The sequence below is a fragment of the Galleria mellonella genome, unplaced genomic scaffold, assembly GCF_026898425.1.
Source record: "Galleria mellonella isolate WM207_F2 unplaced genomic scaffold, CSIRO_AGI_GalMel_v1 utg172, whole genome shotgun sequence".
NCBI classification, from domain to species: domain Eukaryota; kingdom Metazoa; phylum Arthropoda; class Insecta; order Lepidoptera; family Pyralidae; genus Galleria; species Galleria mellonella.
The window spans coordinates 5,359,447-5,380,713 of NW_026442015.1; the positions used below are offsets into that span (position 1 = coordinate 5,359,447).

At 38.1% G+C, this 21,267-nt stretch overlaps 2 protein-coding genes across 3 annotated transcripts; one reads left to right on the plus strand and one right to left on the minus strand.

Annotated features, from left to right (window-relative positions):
• The first annotated feature begins 3,675 nt into the window (after window positions 1-3,675).
• LOC113522242 (esterase E4-like) lies at window positions 3,676-19,223 on the plus strand. Of its 2 annotated transcripts, none has more exons than XM_031908220.2 (4): window positions 3,676-3,831; window positions 16,349-16,485; window positions 17,056-18,338; window positions 18,419-19,223. In XM_031908220.2, the coding sequence occupies exons 2-4, from the start codon at window positions 16,354-16,356 to the stop codon at window positions 18,576-18,578; spliced, it is 1,575 nt and encodes a 524-aa protein (XP_031764080.2). In that variant the 5' UTR covers window positions 3,676-3,831; window positions 16,349-16,353; the 3' UTR covers window positions 18,579-19,223. The 2 variants fall into 2 exon arrangements, with proteins under 2 accessions (XP_031764080.2, XP_031764078.2); XM_031908218.2 differs by lacking the exon at window positions 3,676-3,831 and adding an exon at window positions 3,874-4,077.
• Window positions 10,705-14,890, minus strand: LOC128200275 (uncharacterized). The gene is made up of 2 exons (XM_052893193.1): window positions 11,923-14,890; window positions 10,705-11,489 (listed from the first exon to the last, which is right to left on the minus strand). The coding sequence occupies exons 1-2, from the start codon at window positions 14,888-14,890 to the stop codon at window positions 10,705-10,707; spliced, it is 3,753 nt and encodes a 1,250-aa protein (XP_052749153.1).
• Window positions 19,224-21,267: the final 2,044 nt, after the last annotated feature.

Below are 21,267 nucleotides of genomic sequence, written 5' to 3' on the forward strand. Positions count from 1 at the left end.
TAGCAATATATATAGCCCTATTAGGTCGATCTCCACGTGGTTCTCCCTGGAAACCATCGTGAACAGTTCTTGTTGAATTCGTCACGATGGACTAACCGACCTGCTTCATCCTCACTATCATCGTTCACTGGTGCCCCGCCGGTGTATACCGATAGCGCGGGTGGGGTTACCATTCCATTGTCACCCATTAAAAAAAAACAATTTAATATCCGATGTCTATATACATATAATATATATGTAATGTATACATAAATATTATTATTATTAATGATGGGACATAGCCCCCCGAAAAAGACTCAGGTAGGGGCTTCAGGGCGAGCCTCTTTGTCCCAGAATCTTTACCATTGGCGACTACCCCGGATCACTGGATTGGTACCTCTGGCAGCTGGGTCATCTTCGTATTTTATATTATCCATAGGGGAACTGATTCTTCCTCTTGCTTTTTAAATTATATTTTTTTTAAATGACTGTTAAAAGTCGTTATGGTGGCTATACAGCAAGTGGGCAAATTTTAAAGTATACATGGAAAAAAATCTCTTTAATGACTTACTTTTCAAAACTAAAACCTAAAATAGAAAACCAGTGATATCATTCTTAAATAACGTTATGTTAAAAACAAACTCTTACACTTTAATGGACATTTCATTGAATGAAAATAAAAATATAAAATAATGAACGGTAAAATAATGAAAAAATAACTATACAAATATGCTTAAATCTGAGTTTACTTGGATAAAAATATTTCTTTAATTATGCATTAAAAATCGAATAAAAAAAAATACATTTTTGACTGAGTACGCTTCATTGCATCAATTCTCGCATCTCTAGCGTCTTTCTGGAGAGGTTTGGAACTAATATTTACAGCTTCCAGCTAAATACTTGTTATTGTCCCCCCTCCCTCTCCCATATGAAATAGCTCTCCTTACCTTACCAGAGGTAGACTTTGTGCAAAAGTTATTTGCTTGGGTACCTCTGTCCCATTTATGTTTCAAGCGTATAGCAGTTGTGTTCCCATGGCTGTGTTTCTGTTTGAAGGGTGGGATATGGCGTGAATTTACAGGGTACAGAGGAATACACCTGGTCCTTAGGAATGGCAACGCATGGGGGGTGTCATAATCGAAGCAGTATAGTCTGTTATGTCCATGATACTGCTCATGTGTATAGGCGTCGGTTACCACTTTCCATCAGGTGGGCCGTCAGCTTGTTTGCCATTCTAAGTTGATTAAAAAAAATATATTTTTTGTAAAAAAAATTATAATAAACTATTGTATAGTCATAATATTGGGTATGATTAGCGAGTGACAGGTACTAATACTGTAGAAAATTTTACTTACATTTTGATCACTAGAAAGTATTTGCAGAGGTGGCGCCATCGGGGTACAACGTAAAAAAATGGCAAGTAAACATTGGAAATTAGCTGACAAAAAAATGGCTTTAAAAATATTGTTAACAAATCAAAAATTGTTATAATAATACTAGGCTGTCCAACGATCATTTTCTGGCTCTTTAGATAATTGGCAAGAAAATTCAGCAATGAAATCCTTATCGACAGTAAGTCCATGAGGCAGAATGAGATAGCAACGTTCAACCTCTTATTCTAGCTCATGGATTCTCTAGTAGGCATGAATAATATGGATACTGATCCAATATCTATATATTGGGTTTTTTTAGAAATTGATGGCGGAAAAAGTCGTCACCCATATCGGTCGGATATCTCTTTTCGAATATTTTTTTTTATACAACTTAGAATGGCAAACAAGCTGACAGCCAGCCTTTTTTTTAACTTCTGGAAAATGCTTTATGCAGACCCATACACCTTGTGGGAGGTGAATGGGTACTGTGGGAATCCCCCCAAAAGGTGGGGGTGTACCTACCAAAAACCAGACGATATACCCTTGAGGTGCCATATGTGTCAAACATGGGTTCGCTTTCGCACTCACCACATCTCCGACGGCAACGACCCTCCCCCAGATGGTAAGAACAGGTCTCTTCTCTCAAGATCTCTCTCTATTACTATAAAGTCTCTATTACTTACAATCCCTTTCCCCCTTCTCCCAATAATTGTTATGTGATAATAAAATAGGAATAAAGATAATGCTGTGTATTTTTTACTTAACCTAACCTAATATACCCAACCAGGTCGACCTCCTCACGGTTCTCCCTCGAAACTATCATAGTTAATTCCTGATGAATTCATCATGATAGGCTAACTGGCCTGTTTTCATTCATATCTATCACCCTTCACTGGTGCTCCGCCAGCGTATCCCGTTAGCGCAGGCGGGGTTACCATACCATTTTCACCCATAAAAAAAAACATCTAAACGGGAGGGAAGAGGAAGGGATTTATTAATGCAGACTATCAATCCCATTGCTAGCAATATACCCTGTCAAGTTTACCTCCACGTTGTCCCCCCTGGAAACCATCGTGATGAATTCTAGGTGTTTTCATCACGATAAGCTAACTGATCTGCCTTATCATCCTCATCTATCATCTCTCACTGATGCTACGTCAGCGTATACCGTTTAGTACAGGCGGGGTTACCATTCCATTATTACTATTTAAATAAAATATGAGACAATCGGGGGAAAGAGACTGTTAATAATACGCGGTTCTCCTTGGAAACCATTGTGGTTAATTATTATTGAATTTGTCATAATGAACCAGCTGATTTGATTTCATCATCACCATTCATAACACACTGGTGCTCCGCCGACGTTGCTTGCTGATGCCCATTCTTTCTTTTCTACTATCATATACGTACTCGGGGGAAAGGGATTGTTAGTAATGGGGTCAAATAGTCCCATTACTATCAATATGCCCTGTCAGGTCGACCTCCACGTGGTTCCCCCTGGAAACCATCGTGGCAAATCCTAGTTGAATTCGTCAGGATGGCCTGCAACTGGCCTGCTTTCAGCCTCATCAGTCATCTATCACTGGTGCCCCGCTAGTGTATACCGATAGCGCAGATGGGGTACTATACCATTATCACCCATTACACGTTACATACAAGTATTTATATAGAAAAAAAAACATTGTTACATTAAAATGCCATAATCCAATATAATTTCAGTTTGATTTGCTAAATGTTCGATTCCGCCAAAAGTAACCCGCAAACATTATCATCATTTCAGCCATTATCCGTCCATTGCTGGACATAAGCTTCTCCCATAGACTGCCATAAAGAACAGTCCTGAGCCATCTGCATACACTGACTCGTAGTACTACTAAATAAATCATATGTAATTGATACGTCTTAGCTAAGTATAATCCATAATATTGAATTAAAATTAATAATCGATTTCTTACTCTAACAAACTATCGACTAATAATCGATACTCGACGATTATTAAACAACACTACTCTGTGTAATGCAGTATTACGGATTAAAATTGTAAATGGAACGGACTTGTTCATGATTGTATGTGGCCTTTAGATAATGATCAATTAGCATAGATAAAATATCTAGATGGAACTGACACTACAGTAAATAAATAATAATATATACCATAGGTGTTATTAGAGTCTCAGATACTTTCGAATCTAAGTTTATCAAAAATTTAATTAATAAATAACAACATCGGCTCGCTGGCGCCTCGCATTCAAATTGTGTTCCATTAAATTAGACTCGCAAACAACAGAGTTAAACACGCATCGCACTCTAAGCATGCGTCTCGCTTATCCACACGTATACCGCGCGAGTCACGATATATTCATGTCGTAAAATTGTTTGTTGTATGAGAATAAATGTGACAACCTTCCCAATTTATTCAGGATTTGAAACGGAAAAGGTTACATTTTGGCAACACAGTCGTCGACGCAAAGGACAAAACGTGAGTGTCACTTCTACCCAGTTTATTTATATAGTAATCTATCCAAGCTGAGAACGAGTGATAAGCACAAATGATAATAAAATACCTACTCTGTGGGAGACTGTTTGCGAGTACATAGTCCAAGAAATAGTGATTTTTGATAGTTTGTTTGTGTAGTGTTGATACCAAATGTCGGTAACTGTGAATTAGTATACTATTTTTTAATATTAAATTATTTTTGTACTTAATTTTTTTTAGTAAAAGAAGGTAAGAATTTTTAATAATTTATCACCTTATTGATTAATGATATTAGGTCATAGACAAGTTGGTAGACGCTTATTTATCTACGTAACGTAGCAACAAAAACAAGGATATTCTATAAAATATAAATCTAAGTAGGTAAGTATCTATGTGGTAGGTACCTAAATTCAGGACGTTGTAGTATGGCGCAAGTGACAAGTGACATTTGGCTTAATTTTTTTTTTTTATAATGAGTAAATTGTAACCTTGAGTGAGATTTTTGCTCAGATGAATTACTTATACATATCCAATATCTCTGGATTCTTGAAGTCTAATTCAATCTAATAATAATAACAATAATTATTATTATTATATAATACTTTTGTACGATATTTTAGAGAATTCATAATTTAAAAATAGTTTAATAATTTTAAACGTGCTGGTTCATGACCAGCAATGCATCTGTAAATAAAAAAAATCGATAGAAAAAATTGTTAATAATTAAAAATCTCGCTGTAATGTGAATAAAATTAATTAAAAAGCTTTTTGTACCATATTTTATTGGGCAATAAAGATATAAATCGTCTACCATTCAAAATATTTATTTTTCATTGATTTTACATCTTTGTATTAATGTGTTATGAAAAAAATCATTTTTAGGAAAATAACTTTCAGTCCTCGAACTATTTGTTTTCGCCCACAATTTTGCTGGTTCTCGACCATAAAAAACGAAGTATAAAGTGTTTTTAGGACATTAAAATAAATTATTTATATAAATTACTTTTACGATGCTCAAAACTTACAAATGCATATTTTTTTTTTTACACTAAAGGCGAGTATGCGACTCACCTAATGATAAATTACTATCGACGCACATGAGCATTGCAACTCCAGAAGAATTGCAGGTGCGCTGCTGGTCTTTTCAGAAGGAATATGCTCTTTTCTTGAAGGTTACGATGTCGTATCGGTTCGAAAATATTGCTGCTGGAAGTTTATTTATTTATTTATTTAGGATTACCAACATAAGATACAGCGAAACATTTCGATACATTACAGTAGTGGATTATGGCTTACTGTTCTTACATTTAAAGGCAAGTTGATTTTAAACCGTGATTGTGCGTGGAATATAACCAAATTGTGTCACTTTCATTGGTCCGGGTGGGAAGTGCCCACCCCAAAATTGAGTTGCGCCCACCCTAGTTTATAAGCAAAGGTTTCAGCTACGCGCAAGGCCATTAGTGACAGTTTATTATGTTCCTTCTTAAGAGATTAGGCCATGGCATATTTAAGATTATTTAACAGGGGGGGGGGGGGGAGGCTAGCCCCTTAAAAAGAGGCACAATACGAGTATATACTCTTAGATATAATTTTGCACATACTTTTAAGCTCCATTCGCCTTCTGTGGTGGGTACTAGGACAATTCTGTGATAGACACGGGCAACCCGGTTAAATAAGCTCAATATTAAATAAATCCGATAGCATCCATGAACTAGCCCAGCCTCATCCCCCCCCCCCCCCCACCCTCGGTAAAATAATCTTAAATGCACCAATGAGCTTAGTACTTAACAGATATCTATACACGTATTAAATTAAATACAATAGGTAGGTACGTTCAAAGTTCTAAATTACCATAGGTACACGATTTAATGTGATGTATTTAAAATGTAGGTCGTTGAAATGTAAATAAAAAAAAATTTATGTAAATCGAAGAGCGTCGTGTGTACACGGTACATTTTATACTTAAAAAAAAGAGATTATTCAATATGGTTGTTTTTTTGAAATGAAATGAAATGAAATGAGTTTATTTACATTAAACAGTTTAAAATTATAACAAGTCACGTGGTATTATTTTGGCACCTGTTTAATTGCCTTAAAGGACGTAGGCATGCAAATATTTTACATTTTATATATAAAAAAAAAACCGGTAAACAAAATTATAATTCAATTACATTGTTTAACTTGACTTTACATATTAAAAGTCTAGATTTTATGTCTGGTTACCTCATAACATTAGCAGTTTAAAACAGATTTGGTTTTCTTTTTTGTACCTGAAAGGATATACTGACATATTGGTCACATTGAAATTTTGTCAAAATTGGTTTAATAGTTTAATTTTTAGATCGAAATGACTGGTTTTGTCTTTTTTTTTTTTTTTTTACAACACAGGGGGCAAACGAGCATGCGGCTCACCTGATGGTAAGTGACTACCGCCGCCCATGGTCACCCACAACACCTACGGCATTGCAGGTGTGCTGCCGGCCTTTTAAAAAGGAATATGCTCTTTTCTTGAAGGTTATGTTGTCGTATCGGTTCGGAAATACTGCTGCTGGAAGTTGATTCCAAAGAGTGGTTGTGCGAGGAAGAAAGTGCCTTGAAAAACGCACGGTGGAGGACCGCCACTCGTCCAGATGGTTGGGATGAAATTTTAGTTTATGGCGGGTTGTACGATGGTGAAAATTTGCAGCAGGTATCAATCCGAACAATTCTTCAGAGCACTCCCCATGATAAATTCGGTAGAAGATGCACAGAGATGCAACATCTCTACGCAGTTTCAGTGGGTCGAGCCGGACAGTAAGACGCCGATCGTCAACAATTCGAGCTGCCCGACTTTGAATGCGGTCTAACGGAAGGAGTTGGTACTGTGGCGCTCCTGCCCACAGGTGAGAACAGTATTCCATGTGTGGCCTCACTTGAGCTTTATACAGTTTCAGGCGGTTTTCTGGCGTGAAATACCGTCTCACCCTATTGAGCACCCCCAACTTTTTGGAAGCTATCTTAGCTTTTTCCTCCAGATGACCGCAAAACTGGACGTCGCTAGATATATCGACGCCAAGAATCCCCAGACTCGACTTATTATCAAGGGAAGTGCCCTGAAAGTGAGGTGATACGACAAACGGTGTCTTTTTTGCGGTGAACGCGCAGACTTGTGTCTTCTTAGGGTTAAAGTGAACAAGATTGCGTTCACCCCAGATCGAAACTTTATCGAGTGAAGTTTCGATTTCAGACACAAGTCTGTTCCGGAGCTCATCGGTATGTGCCCGCGAGATCTTTGCATGACCGGTGTATAATGCATCTCCTGTACTGTCGTCCGCATAACAATGAATATCACTGATCTGTAACATATCATTGATATGCAGAAGAAACAGTGTTGGAGATAGTACACAGCCTTGCGGGACACCAGCATTCACAGGTTTTAAGTCAGAGCATGCTCCGTCGACTACGACCTTAATGCTACGTTCCTTAAGAAAGCTGGCGACCCAACTGCACAATCTCGCAGGCAACCCAAACGAAGGTAGTTTTGAGATTAGTGCCCTATGCCACACCCGATCAAAGGCTTTCGCAATATCCAGACTAACAGCTAAGGCCTCTCCCTTATTCTCGATTGCCACTGCCCATCGGTGTGTTAAATAAACTAAAAGATCACCAGCCGAGCGTCCCCGTCGAAAGCCGTACTGGCGGTCTGAGATCAGCTGGCGATCCTCTAGGTACCGGAGCAGTTGATGGTTAATAACTGATTCCATGACTTTCGAGAATAAGGAAGTGATAGCTATGGGCCTATAGTTAGCTGGATCTGAGCGGTCTCCTTTTTTAGGGATCGGATGCACCAAAGCAGTCTTCCAAAACTTTGGGACTATACCTGATGAGTAACAGAGCCGAAAAAGACGCGTAAGAACCGGAGCCAACTCTGGCGCGCACGTCCTTAGCACAATTGGAGGAATGCCATCGGGCCCGCTCGACTTATGGATTTCAAGGGAGAGAAGTGCTCTACGCACTGATCTTTGCGTGAATTTAACATCCGGCATAGAGCTCCTACAACGCGGGATGGTCGGCGGTAGTTTCTCCCCGTCATCCAATGTCGAGTTTGATGCAAAGAGAGATCCAAGGAGATCGGCCTTCTCTTTGGCGTTCAGAGCCAACGAGTTATCCTCCCTGCGCAACGGTGGAAAAGATGACTGACAGAAATTCCCTTGTGCAGCTTTGGCAAGAGACCAGAAAGCTCGAGATCCCGAAGGTAAACTAGCCAATCTCTTGCCAATTCTACCAATATGCTCTGACTTCGCTGTGGCCAAAACTCTTTTGAAGGACCTAGAGGCAAAATTATACTTCTATTTAAGGGCACTGATGTTAGGATCTCGCGATGCCACACCTTTGGCCCAGGCTAGGAAGCACTCATGTTTCAGGCGAGATGCTATTCTACAAGAGGCTCCATACCAGGGCTGGGATTTCCCACCGACAGGTACCACAGAGTTAGGAATAAATAATTCCATTCCCTGAAGCACCACATCGGCGATGGAATTGGCGATGGCGTTGGGATCCCCCAGTGCGAAGCAAACCTGCCTCCATGGGTAAGATGCGAAAAAAATCCGCATCTCATCCCAATCTGCCGACCTGTAGTGCCAAACACGACGTCTACCCGTAGAACGTGGTGGAATCGGACTTATGAGAGGCACCTCACTCCGCACCAGACAGTGATCCGACGATCCAAGCGGAGCTTCGACGGAAATCACATAGTTGTCTGGGTGGGTGGTCAGCAGAAGGTCCAGCAGTGAAGGTGAATGGTCCAACACATCAGGTATTCGCGTGGGCGAGGAAACAAGATGCGTCAGACCATAAGCCAAAGCAAAGTCATGAACAGATCTTCCCGCATAGTCGGTTGTACGTGAACCAAGCCATTCGGTATGGTGGGCATTAAAATCGCCAAGAATCACGACTTCAGCGGAAGGAATCTGTTCGAGCAGGGAATCTGTAGCCATTTGGACGTGCTCAATGAGTTGGTCGGTTTCGATGTTACCGCTGTGGGACCTGTATAGGCATGCATAGACGCGAGGATGGTCATTGCAGTCTACACGCAGCCATAAAATAGACAGGTCCGTTCCTTCAAGAGTTCCAAGGCGGCGACAACAGATATCCTCTCTGACATACGCGCATACACCGGCACGCGAAACAAAACAATGTTCAAGTTTATAGCCCGGGTACGTCAGGTATGAAGTTTCGTTTGGAGAGGATATCTGTGTCTCCGTTAGAAAGAGCAATGCCGGCCGCGCCGTTTCTAGGTAATGGTGGACAGCGTTTAAGTTAGAATGTAATCCCCTGATGTTGCAGAAGCTCACATTGAGCGAAGGGGATGCCGTAGAAATCTTGCTCCGTTTGCCCTTGGTTCCAAAGAGCGGAATTTTGCCCCCCCAGAATACGCAGGGCAGCCCGAGCGTGGTTGCTCGAGGGAGGATTCTCCAGCAACATGGTTACTGGTACCTCCCTGGGGTATGTTATTTTTTTTTAATTCCACTGCCATGATTGCGTGTTGTAAGATAGGGGGACGGGGTTGGGGAAAGGATTTTAGGAATAGGAAAGGGATGGGTATGGGATGGGCCTCCGGACTCCCTCACTCACCATACGGAATGTGATCGCACTAAAAGTGAAACCACTTAGCGTCGGTATTCTGTGAGGGTGTGGTACTTCCCCGGTCAAGCCGGCCCATTCATGCTGTAATACCATATAGGATTACAGCGTGGCTCTACCACAGTAATTGTCACGATTGGAGTCGGATTTTTGTGGGACACAATCTTTAAATATATATTTTACAGAGAGATTATGTATATATTATATATTATTTTTATTATATACATATATATATATATATATATATATATATATATATATATATATATATATATATATATGTCGGAAGATGGCCATAGCTAAGCTCTGTTTCCTCCGACTCAGACATGGTTAACAAAAACTAATCTACCGTGGGCGTGTACTAATAATAATCAATAATTAGAGCAATTACGAAATCACACTTTATTTTTAAACTACAATCATTTTCATTAATGTAAGACATAAAAACTAATAAAATAATATCAAATAGAATAGAACTAAATTAAAATAATATTAACTAAGACTCGAGACACAACGATCCGTTAAAGTCGCGCGATGTCCGACAGACGAATGTGGCCCCACTTCCTTTCATTATCGCTCCAACGTTTTGTCAGCGCTCCCCTCCATTTCTTGCGCTTGTGTCTCGAGTCAATAGAATGTCTTTTATTCTATTTTGCGCCGACACGGCCTTCCTGACACACGCACGTCCTCGGGCGTTATTAATCTGTAAACAGAAGTATGTGATTATTATGCCCTACTAAAATGGCATTACTAAGAGACTGCGTGAAGCAAAATCTTAGTATCAATAATTGACTATTAGCTATATACTCAACAAAATCTTTGTAACCAAATAACATCAACCACAACTGGAATCATGTTACTGCTCCGTTACCGCTCCGCTCCACCGTCTGGGGACCAACACCCATATAGAGTGTGGCAGGCCAGAGGTTTGCAGCCAGTTAACGCGAACAGATAACACTACCACCACGACATAGCTCCAACAATAGGTGACGTCATATTACTGTACCGTTACAGCTCCGCACGACCATCCGGGGACCAGCACCCATATAGAGTGTGGCAGGCCAGAGGTTTGCAGCCAGTAAACGGGAACAGCTAACGCTGTACTATTACTGCATACCTTTCCCAATAACGTTTCTCTTTAAAGTCCCTTGACGTGTCCGGCTAGCCCAAGGAACTACCGTAACATCATCATTCTCTAAATTGTGTACATCTGTTCTTGTTATAACTCTACTTTCAACACCACCACAGTCATCACTATGGTCCTAATTCCAACTCCACAATATTATTTTGCTGTACGCAACCCCTGTCCTCATCTATGTATCTACTATCAGATTGCTCTGCAATATCATCCGCCGACACGGTTCCTGTTTTGTTATATATTTCGTCGCACATTATCTTAACTACTTCTGTCAATCCTGCTCTGCCTTTGGGTACTTCACGTAAACTCTCATGAGGATATTTGTATGTACGGTTTGAGCCATCAATATTTTGTAATTCGTAACGGTCATTTTCTAACACCTTAACAACCTTATAAGGACCTTTGAATTTACTATCTAATTTAGTTTGGTTTCGCTCGCAACATTTAAGGAACACAAAATCACCTTCAGCAAAAGGTACTACTTGCGCCTTTGTTTTATTAAAACGTTCTGTGTCCGACACTGCTAATCTTTTTATATTATCTACTGCATTTTGCCTCATATCTACTAAATTCGATCTGTTAACCTCACTAACATTTTCATTACTTATTCTAGAAATTCCCAAAGTCTGTTGGTTAATGCCAAACATTAACTCCATTGGAGTATAACCAGTTACTCTACAGCGAGTTGTATTTAGTACTAGTTGAATTTTTCCTATCTCATCTCTCCAGACACTATCTGTGCTATTTTCTATAACTGTCAAAAGGTTTTTAAGAGTTTGCATGACTCTCTCAACTTGACCATTAGCCCTACATGCTCCAGTAGCGATAAGGTGTAACTCTATATTATTATCATGACAAAATGTTTTAAACTCGTTACTTATAAAGCAACGGCCCTGATCAGCTATAATACGTTTAGGGGAACCAAATAATTGTACCGCATAATATAAGGTATCTCTGGCGCTATTAGCATCCAGACACAAAGTATGTTTTAGAAGAATATATTTTGTAAAAGAGTCAATAATGACAAAAACATATTCTTTTCTTTGGCTTTTTCCACTTAGTTTTCCTCTGATATCAATATGCAATGTGTGCCAGGGCACACAACCCTTTGGTGTTGCATGCAATTGGGATTTGTTGCGCACCAGAAGAACTTTTACAAGTTTTGCATACGAGGCAAGCGTCGATAAATTTTTTTACAGCTTTAGCCATGCCAGGAAACCAATATAATTGATAAAGTTTATCAAGGGTTTTATCATAACCTAAATGTTTTAGTTCTAAATGAACGTGACTAATTAACGACCAGGCTAAAGACAAGAGTACAACGGGTAACCAACAATCGCGCTTGTTACGTTGAATTTTTCTATAGAGGAGACCTTTTCTAACATCATAAGACTGAGAAATGTCATTGGGAAGATCGCCAGCTCTCCATTTTGCTATAGTGTCTATAATATTACTATCGCGTTGTTGTTCTACTGCTAACCAACCTTTTTGCATATCTAATACGTAAATCTGTTTCGATTTTAACGGTAATTTTGTTGAACTATTATCTTTATCTGACAACGGATTTCTTGACAAAAAATCAGCATGAGACATCTGGCGACCTTCACGATATTCAATAACAAAATCATAACTTTGTAAAATAGCCCACCACCTATGCACACGCGGCGTGAGATCACGTTTGTTACTAGACGATTTCAATGCGTTACAGTCTGTATGAACTGTGAAACATCGCCCGTATAAATAGTGACGAAAATGCTCTACTGCACGGACTACAGCTAACGTCTCAAGTTCATACGAGTGATAACGAGATTCGATGTCCGTTGTACGGCGGCTAAAGTATTCGACGACGTGGGGGGCTTTATCAATACGCTGTATTAGAATCGCTCCATAGCCTTGAGAACTAGCATCTGTATGGAGTTCAGTTTCCCTATCGGGGTCAAATATTGCGAGTACTGGTGCCGATGTCAAAACTTTTACCACACGTTGGTGAACTGCGTCGTGTTCTGAGGTCCAATTAATTTCGCCTTTATGTTGGACAAGAGGATAGAGGGGAGCCATAGTGACTGAGAAATTTGGTATAAATTGCCTAAAATAAGATGCTAAACCAATAATTTGCCGAACCTGAGATGCAGTACGTGGAGCGGGTATATTAACAAGTGCGTGAACTTTATTGGGATTGGGTCTTATTTCCCCAGATTTAATGACATAACATAGGTATGTAATTTCTGTCTTTAGAAAACTACATTTTTTCATATTGAGGGAAAATCCAGCTTTGCTAAGTGCATTTAAGACAAAATTTAAGCGCTCAAGGCCCTGTTCAATGGATGTAGATGGTATTAAGACATCATCGATATAGACTTGAGCACAATCACAGTCTTTAAGAGCTTTATTAATAGATCTTTGAAAAACTGATGGTGCATTTTTGAGACCAAACGGCATGGCAGTATATTCAAACTGGCCGTCGGGTGTAACAAAAGCAGTTCGCTCTATAGACGATGGCTCTAAAGGGATACAGTGAAATCCTGAAGTCATGTCAAGTGACGTGAAATGTTTAGCTCCATGAAGTCGGTCAATTTGGTCACTTATGCGCGGAAGGGGGTAATTATCGGACCGTGTGTTAGAGTTAAGCTCCCTATAATCAACTACCATTCGATCGCTACCATCCTTTTTTTTAACTAGCAATATAGGGCTCGCAAAAGGTGAAGAACTTTCACGGATTACACCTGCATTCAAAAGCTCAGATACTTTATCGCTTACAATTTGTCTCTCAGAGGCTGATAACCGATACGGACGTCTTTGGACAATTTTATTAGGATCAATTAGATCAATATGCATAACACCAGTATTTACACGCCTAGTTGGCGTTCCTTCAATAAATGAATCAGAATATTTATTAAGAAGAATGAGTAATGATTCTTTGTCATCATCTACTAAATCTGTATTTAGTTGTCGGCCAATAGAACTAAATTTCTCACAAAATTTATTATGTTTTACTCTAAATAAAGAAACACCATTATCGTTAATTTCTATTCGAAAGCCCTTTTCAATAATATCTCGTCCTAGCAGTATTGGTTCTACTAGAAATGTGTCATTTACAACGTAAAATATTATCTCAACTGACAAGCCTTGAATGATAGCAGTACAAAGTAATTGTTCGGTACATTTTATATCCGCATTACCGATGCCAATAAGTATCACAGTTTCGTGAATTCGTGTTCCCTCAATATGCCGAGCGAAACTTTCCTTGATTAGAGAACATTCTGAACCCGAGTCAAATAGAAAATGATAACACATACCTCTAATTTCAAGCTCACCAGTTACCGTACGCTTATTACAAAGTTTGACCTCCTTCTTGGAAACTTCATTGTTCTTTGTGGCTGAGCAGGCAGTGGCGATATGCCCAGGCTTGCCACATGCGTCGCAGGTGACAGGGCGCCTCTCATTGCGAGGTGTAGGTAGTTTCTGCATCTGCGAATTATTACCGCCATTGCGCGGACAATTGAAAATTTTGTGACCTATTTCACCGCAACGATGACAGTTGCCATAAAAAGAAGTTGCTGTGTGAGTGACATTAAAACGAGGACGTTTATTATCATAATTAAAATTAACTTCTTCTCCACGCCTTTTTAAGGAAACACTTCGCAAGATACGAAATAATTGTGGCTTATTTGTTATATTGTGCGAGCATAATTCACGTCTTATATTATGGTCTATATGAGAAAGTACAGATATGACAAACCCCGTTATTATCTCATCCGATAAATTAGCCTTTGGTATGGATTCAATTAATTGCCATAGACGTAAGGCAGCATCTGCCACCGTTTCCTTATTAGTCATTTGAAACTTTATAATACGATCAAAATAATCTTGCATTAACATAGGTTTAGAAAATTTTGCAAGCAACAAGTCCTTAATATTTTCCCAAGTAATAGAATTTGTTTTCAGTTTTGTTAAACATGCTGCTGCACGACCACGAAGCGCGTGAGTTAAAGCTAATAGCAAATCGGTACCTTTTAAATCCTTGTGTTTAATTATAACCTCGTTAATACTGCACCATCCTTCAATGTCTGAATCAGGGTCATCAGGGTCAAACCTGACGAGATTTGTAGTTGAATGCGGTTGCAATCCACTGGAAACACTTCTTAATACCCGCATAAATACTTCAATGTCGCTCGTGTCGGTAGATCTACATAGTTGTGTCTCGTTTATTCTCCCGGTTTCCTCGTTATCCGGTCCTTCACATCCCACTTCTGATGTCGGAAGATGGCCATAGCTAAGCTCTGTTTCCTCCGACTCAGACATGGTTAACAAAAACTAATCTACCGTGGGCGTGTACTAATAATAATCAATAATTAGAGCAATTACGAAATCACGCTTTATTTTTAAACTACAATCATTTTCATTAATGTAAGACATAAAAACTAATAAAATAATATCAAATAGAATAGAACTAAATTAAAATAATATTAACTAAGACTCGAGACACAACGATCCGTTAAAGTCGCGCGATGTCCGACAGACGAATGTGGCCCCACTTCCTTTCATTATCGCTCCAACGTTTTGTCAGCGCTCCCCTCCATTTCTTGCGCTTGTGTCTCGAGTCAATAGAATGTCTTTTATTCTATTTTGCGCCGACATATATATATATATATACATATCTGGTCGTCATTCTCGTACATCTTGTATCTTTACGTTACGGAATGCTGTACCTAACAAAGTTATATCGACTCCATACTTTAGATATAGATAGTCTGCGATAACATTGCACGCTCCTCCAAAGTCTAGAGAATAAAAAGATGTTTAAGTAAAAATATTCACAAGGTTTCAATCAAGGAATGTAATAACTCAACGATTTCCCTTGCGTTAACTCAGTAACTCAAGGGCACTCCGTTGCGTCGATTCATTGAGCCGACTTAAAATTCTATGTTGTTGTTATTATATTTCTAACAATTGCTCAAATGCCAAAACTAAGCGTCAAAAGCATATAGATATGTCAATGATCGTGTTGCTACGAGGGATTCCCAAAGAGAATTGACGTCAGGAAGGCGGCCGGTCGTAAAACCAAATGTGTGTGCCCCGGCATAGAATGGGCCACCCCTTCCTTTCCCGTGGGTGTCGTAAGAGCCGACTAAGGAGGGCAAGAGCAGCAGCGTCCCTCTTAAACCATCTCCAAAGCCTAAATGCGGTTGCCAACTCGCCTGTCAAGCGTGGCAACTATTAACAAAACTCCCCTTATGGGGAAAGCTTATGTCTAGCAGTGGACAGTTAACGGCTGAAATAGATAGTTTTTTCGTCGGCTGCGTCGACACTAACACGTCTCGACGGATACATCCTAGAGCAGTGTTTGCCAACCTTTTTTGTGCCATGCCTCGCTTGAACATTTCTAAAATGTTTATTCCCCCATACATAATTTTTACCGACAAAGTTTACTTGACAACTCTTATTGCCCAGTTGATATTTTGGTAACGTCAAACGAAATTATACCTAATAATTATTTACAGCATTTTTTATTTATTTATTTTTTGTTAAATTTGGTACCGATGTCTATTAGTAGCATTGCATTTAAATGGCCCGGAGCAAGAGGGTTAAAATCGCTTCGATTTTTCGATACCATTTTTTAATTGCCCCCTGTGGAGCGTGGACCCCACGTTGGGAAACACCGTCCTAGAGACTTCTCGAGCTACGAAATTTTATTTGGCACCTATGTAGCAAACGAATGGTTCATATTCCTTTACAATGCTGATTTATTTATTATTCCAGTAACAATGACGTGCCAGGTCAGGGTGGCACAAGGCGTGCTGCAAGGGAAGAAGTGTACGACTTATAACGGGAAGGAATATTACAGCTTTGAGGGTATACCCTATGCGAAACCACCTGTTGGGATACTTAGATTTCAAGTACGTATATTTTGATCTGATATAAAAAAAAATTAGACTTAAAAAAATTAAGAGCAAAAGCCGACAAACCCTATTGATAATGTACATACATAATTTAATGCACACAGAGCCTATATGGGATGAATTCAAAATCGTTTGCTATAATAATAATAATAATTTTTATTTTCAGACTATAATATGGTTAATTTTGTTAGTAACAATTTCCTTACAAACTATTTTAGTAGAAAAGTGAACATTTAAACTAAAGCAATTCATTCAGATGTGACTCAGGTGACTAAATCCGCATCTGAATGATATGCCTTATTACAAGCATGTTATATTTCTCGCGTATTACCTTCAGAATATTGTTGGTGCTTGTTCTATGCAACGATGCAGCTATACTTATATAAAACTATTAATTTACCCATGATATAGAACACATTAGAATAAAATATTCGTAAATCAAAAATGACAAAAAGTTTTGAGTCTCATACAGTTTTTATGCGACGATTACTACATTCCGTCCAATGTGTCAACGATCTATTTAAAACATCCGAAAATGTAGGAAATATTAAAAACTATTTGTTACAGAACCCTCAAGATCCCGAGCCCTGGTCAGGAGTACGAGACGCAACAAAGCCAGGGAATAGATGCGCACAAATGAACTTAAATAATGGAAAAATAGAGGGTTCGGAAGACTGTTTATACTTGAACGTATACACGCCAAGTTTACCCGCCGAAAAGTTAGAAAAATTGCCAGTTTTATTTTTTGTTCATGGCGGCAGATATTTGGTAGGCTACGGTGATTGGTATCGACCAGATTACTATATACAGCACGATGTTATTTTTGTCACAATAAACTATAGATTACACATACTAGGATTTCTATGTCTTGATCTACCTGAGGTTACTGGTAACATGGGACTTAAAGATTCAGTTAAAGCTTTACGATGGGTGAATAACAATATAGCTAATTTTAACGGTGATGCAAATAATATAACGGTTTTTGGTGAAAGTGCAGGAGCAGCTACTGTTACTTCGTATTTAGTTACTAAAATGGCTGACGGACTTTTCAGTAAAGTGATTGGTCAATCGGGATCATTTCTAGCTGATATATTTTTAAAAGTTGATAATCCTATAGAAAAAGCAGCCCACATAGCTTCCCTCTTAGGCCGTGATATTAAAAATCCAAAAGAATTGCGAGATTTATTTATAAATATTTCTTTAGAGGAGTTAATAAATGCATACTTTATGGTGGAGTTGAGTAAACCTACTTATATCATTGAATCATTTTTATTACCTGTGATAGAAAAAGATTTCGGCGTTGAACGATATTTTGACGAATTTCCAATTGAAACGATACGAAAAAATGAACACAAAAAGGTCCCAATGATTACTGGAATTAGTCTATACGAAGCTGCATTATTTTTAAAACGAGACAACGAAGGAAAAATTACATATGAAAATGACTTCAAATATTTCGTACCACGATATTTAAATTTGAAGTATGATAGTCAAAAGTCATTAGAAATTATGAAGGAAATGCGTAACTATTACTTTAAAGGAAAACAAGTAGATGATAGTATGAGGGAAAAGTTTGCCGTGTTCTTATCAGACGTATACTTTAATAGAGACATAATTTTCCTTCCGGAATTATTGCAAAGGAATAATGAAAATATATTTTTTTACATATTTTCATATATCGGAAGTATAAATATAAAGATTTTAAAATCTCTAGGTCTTAAAGGAACAATGCACGGCGATATCGTGCAGTATGAATTTTACAGAAAGAATAAATTTGAAATATGCACGGAACGTGACAAACAAATGATAAATTTCTTGAGTGAGGCTTGGTGCAATTTCGCTAAGAACGGGTAAGACTTTTTTTTTTTTTTATTTTGTGACAAAGATCTTTACGGCTGTGACAAGTAGCTTATTAACTTTTTTTTTACAGCAAACCCACTTGGTCAAACCAGCAAGTAGCGTGGGAACCGTACAAAGACGATTCAAGGCTCTGCCTAGAAATAGATGATGAGAAGAAATTAATTAAAAATCCTGTGTACGACAGATACAAGTTCTGGGTTAATCTTTGTGGGGAACGGTCTAAATTATAGAAGTAAATCAAATGTTAACACATGGGTAGTACTGGTTATTGGCATTCCACAAGGCATAATACTAGGTCCTAATTTTAATTGTGATTAATATATTAAATATATGGACAACGTAACGAACGACCAAACGACCAAACCAACATATACGTTGGTTTGGTCATTTGGAGTGGTTGGATGAAAGAAGAATTACGAAAGAGATTTATCGAGCAAGAATGAATGGAGATGTCGGTAGGGGCCGCCCTAGACGGACGTATGTCGACAAAATAGGCGACGTGCTGAAGAAGGGCCAAATTAAAAGTACCCGTAACCGGCGAGCGTGTATGACAAGATTGATGAATGTGGAAGAAGCGAAAGAGGTTTGTTTGAATCGAAGCATTTGGCGTTCCATTGTTTCTGCCTACCCTAATGGGAGACAGGCGTGACAGATATGTATGTATGTGTGTATGGACAATGAACTACTTAAATAACACAGCAGTGTTGTGGAGATGAATATGGGTCGGGAACACAAATAATTATGTACAATTTAATTGTAAACATAAGTTACTTAATTTATATAATACATATTAATATTTATTATTGTTATTATCCTGTTGTATTTTTTATATTTTAATAATGAGAATTTTGTTTAAATAAATATTTGAAATTGTGTTTACATTTTCTTATTAGATATATACCTACTTATATTGTTCACACAAAAGTCCTTTGCTTGAGCACCTCGGTACCATTCGTGTTTCTACCGTGAAGCAGTTGTGTTTGCATGGCTGTGTTTCGGTTTGAAGGGTGGGATATGGCGTGAATTTACTGAGTACAGAGGAATAATACCTGAGTCCTGAGGAATGGCAACGCATGGGGGGTATCATGGGCGTAACAATATACTCTGTTATGTCCACGGTATTGCTCATGTCTATAGGCGACAGTTACGAATTTCCATCAAGTGAGCCGTCAGCTTGTTTGCCATTCTAAGTTGCATAAAAAACACAATTTTTACTTCTTTTTGACCGCCATATTTATTGTAAGGTATAATTATGTAGTTTTTTATTAATGAAATTAGAATGGCCACCTGCGCTATACATACGTATTTCTAGCATAGAGCGTTGTTATGCAGGATAGGTCTTTTTTCAATGGTTGATAATGAAATTGTTACCCCGCCTGCGCTATCGCTATACACTGGCGAGGCACCAGTGAAAAATAATATGTGAGGATGAAGCAGGTCAGTTAGCTAGCAACGGGGCTGTTAAACTCCATTGCTAACAAAGGGATTGTTATAGGATAGGTTATCCCCTAATTCATAAAAACTAAAACCCTCTACAAACCTATTTTAAGTATTATATTGTTTCCTCACTTTCTTTCAAATTAGGAATTCAGCACAAAAGAAAGAGACAAAACTGTTTAATAGTTTAAAAAGATTAGAAGAGGTGTGACGATTATAGCATACCCACAAAATACATTACAAACACTCATAATAATAACTTACTAGTAAATTACCCACATTTACGTCGATTGATTATATAAACCGAATCCTATTATGATCCGTTTACAACGGAGTTTTCAACCCAAGGTGTTCTTTAATGTATTATTTGCATTATATTTACGATTCTATGTCTACAAGCAGTTTGGCAACCAGATTGGGTATATTTTTCGCAATTGGAGAAATTAAATTTGTAGTGAAACGTTTGGAATATGGTTGAAGATACATAACGCAAATAGAAGAAGAGGGAAAAGTAGAAACAGAAGGAATGATCTGTTCCCATCGTTCATTTTGTTTTGACATGGCGATAACGATACAACTTTGTGATAGGGTAAAAATCCTAGTAATCATATCGATTTAGAGGAGGAAATATTTGACATTTGGTTAAAAATTAAAATGCGCATCTGGCAACACTGTCGAAAAAGATCGAGATCAATACACATGAAATTTCAATGCGAAAACGTAAAATGAGCTTGTTAGTATTTTCAATCATTAACATCAAATTAGCAACTATTAACCTAGATACTGTTTTCCATCAATACAATTCAGCAGCACAATTTGCAGTACTCTCGTAAACGGTCAGATTTGTTCTTTTGATTTCAACACAAAAAAAAAAAAAACATTATAAAAAGCATCTATCCATAAAGATAATTTATTTGCAAGCATGTGTGTATAGTAGATACAAACTACAAAGACATATTGGTTATTCATTGATGGATTCGTATAAATCTAACATGTTTTGCTAACATAAGCCTGCAAAATGTTCTTCCAAGGACAGTTTTTTTTAATACAACTTTGAATGGCAAACAAGCTGACAGCCCACCTGATGGAAAGTTATAACCGTCGCCTATAGACATGAGTAATTCCATGGACATAACATACTATACTATTTCGCCCATGATACCCCCCATGCGTTGCCATTCCTGAGGACTTAGGTGTTATTCCTCTGTACCCTGTACCTAAATTCACGTCAAGTGTCAGTTTTAAGTGCCTTACAAAATAAATTTAAGCTTTTTACATATCTATGCCTTACAAAATATATTAATTTAATGTACAAATTAGATTAAAGATTTACAAATTAAAAAAAAAAAATCTTTAGAATCAACCCCAATATAAAATTGTTCCATACTAACTTGATAGCTGAACGCGCCTATAGAATGCTTATGATTTCAATGTTACTAGTAAACAAATCAAAGGACGTGATCACTTTAAAATTCTCGTTAA

What these genes read in the sequence shown, in the direction of transcription:
- LOC128200275 (XM_052893193.1), bottom strand. Translation starts at nt 14,890, where the DNA reads ATGTCTGAGTCGGAGGAAACAGAGCTTAGCTATGGCCATCTTCCGACA. An exon ending in TCAACGTAACAAGCGCGATT is followed by an intron (nt 11,490 to 11,922) that starts GTTGGTTACCCG and finishes AACGTATTATAG; the next exon opens with CTGATCAGGGCCGTTGCTTT.
- LOC113522242 (XM_031908220.2), top strand. Translation starts at nt 16,354, where the DNA reads ATGACGTGCCAGGTCAGGGTGGCACAAGGCGTGCTGCAAGGGAAGAAG. An exon ending in TTGGGATACTTAGATTTCAA is followed by an intron (nt 16,486 to 17,055) that starts GTACGTATATTT and finishes TATTTGTTACAG; the next exon opens with AACCCTCAAGATCCCGAGCC. An exon ending in TGCAATTTCGCTAAGAACGG is followed by an intron (nt 18,339 to 18,418) that starts GTAAGACTTTTT and finishes TTTTTTTTACAG; the next exon opens with CAAACCCACTTGGTCAAACC.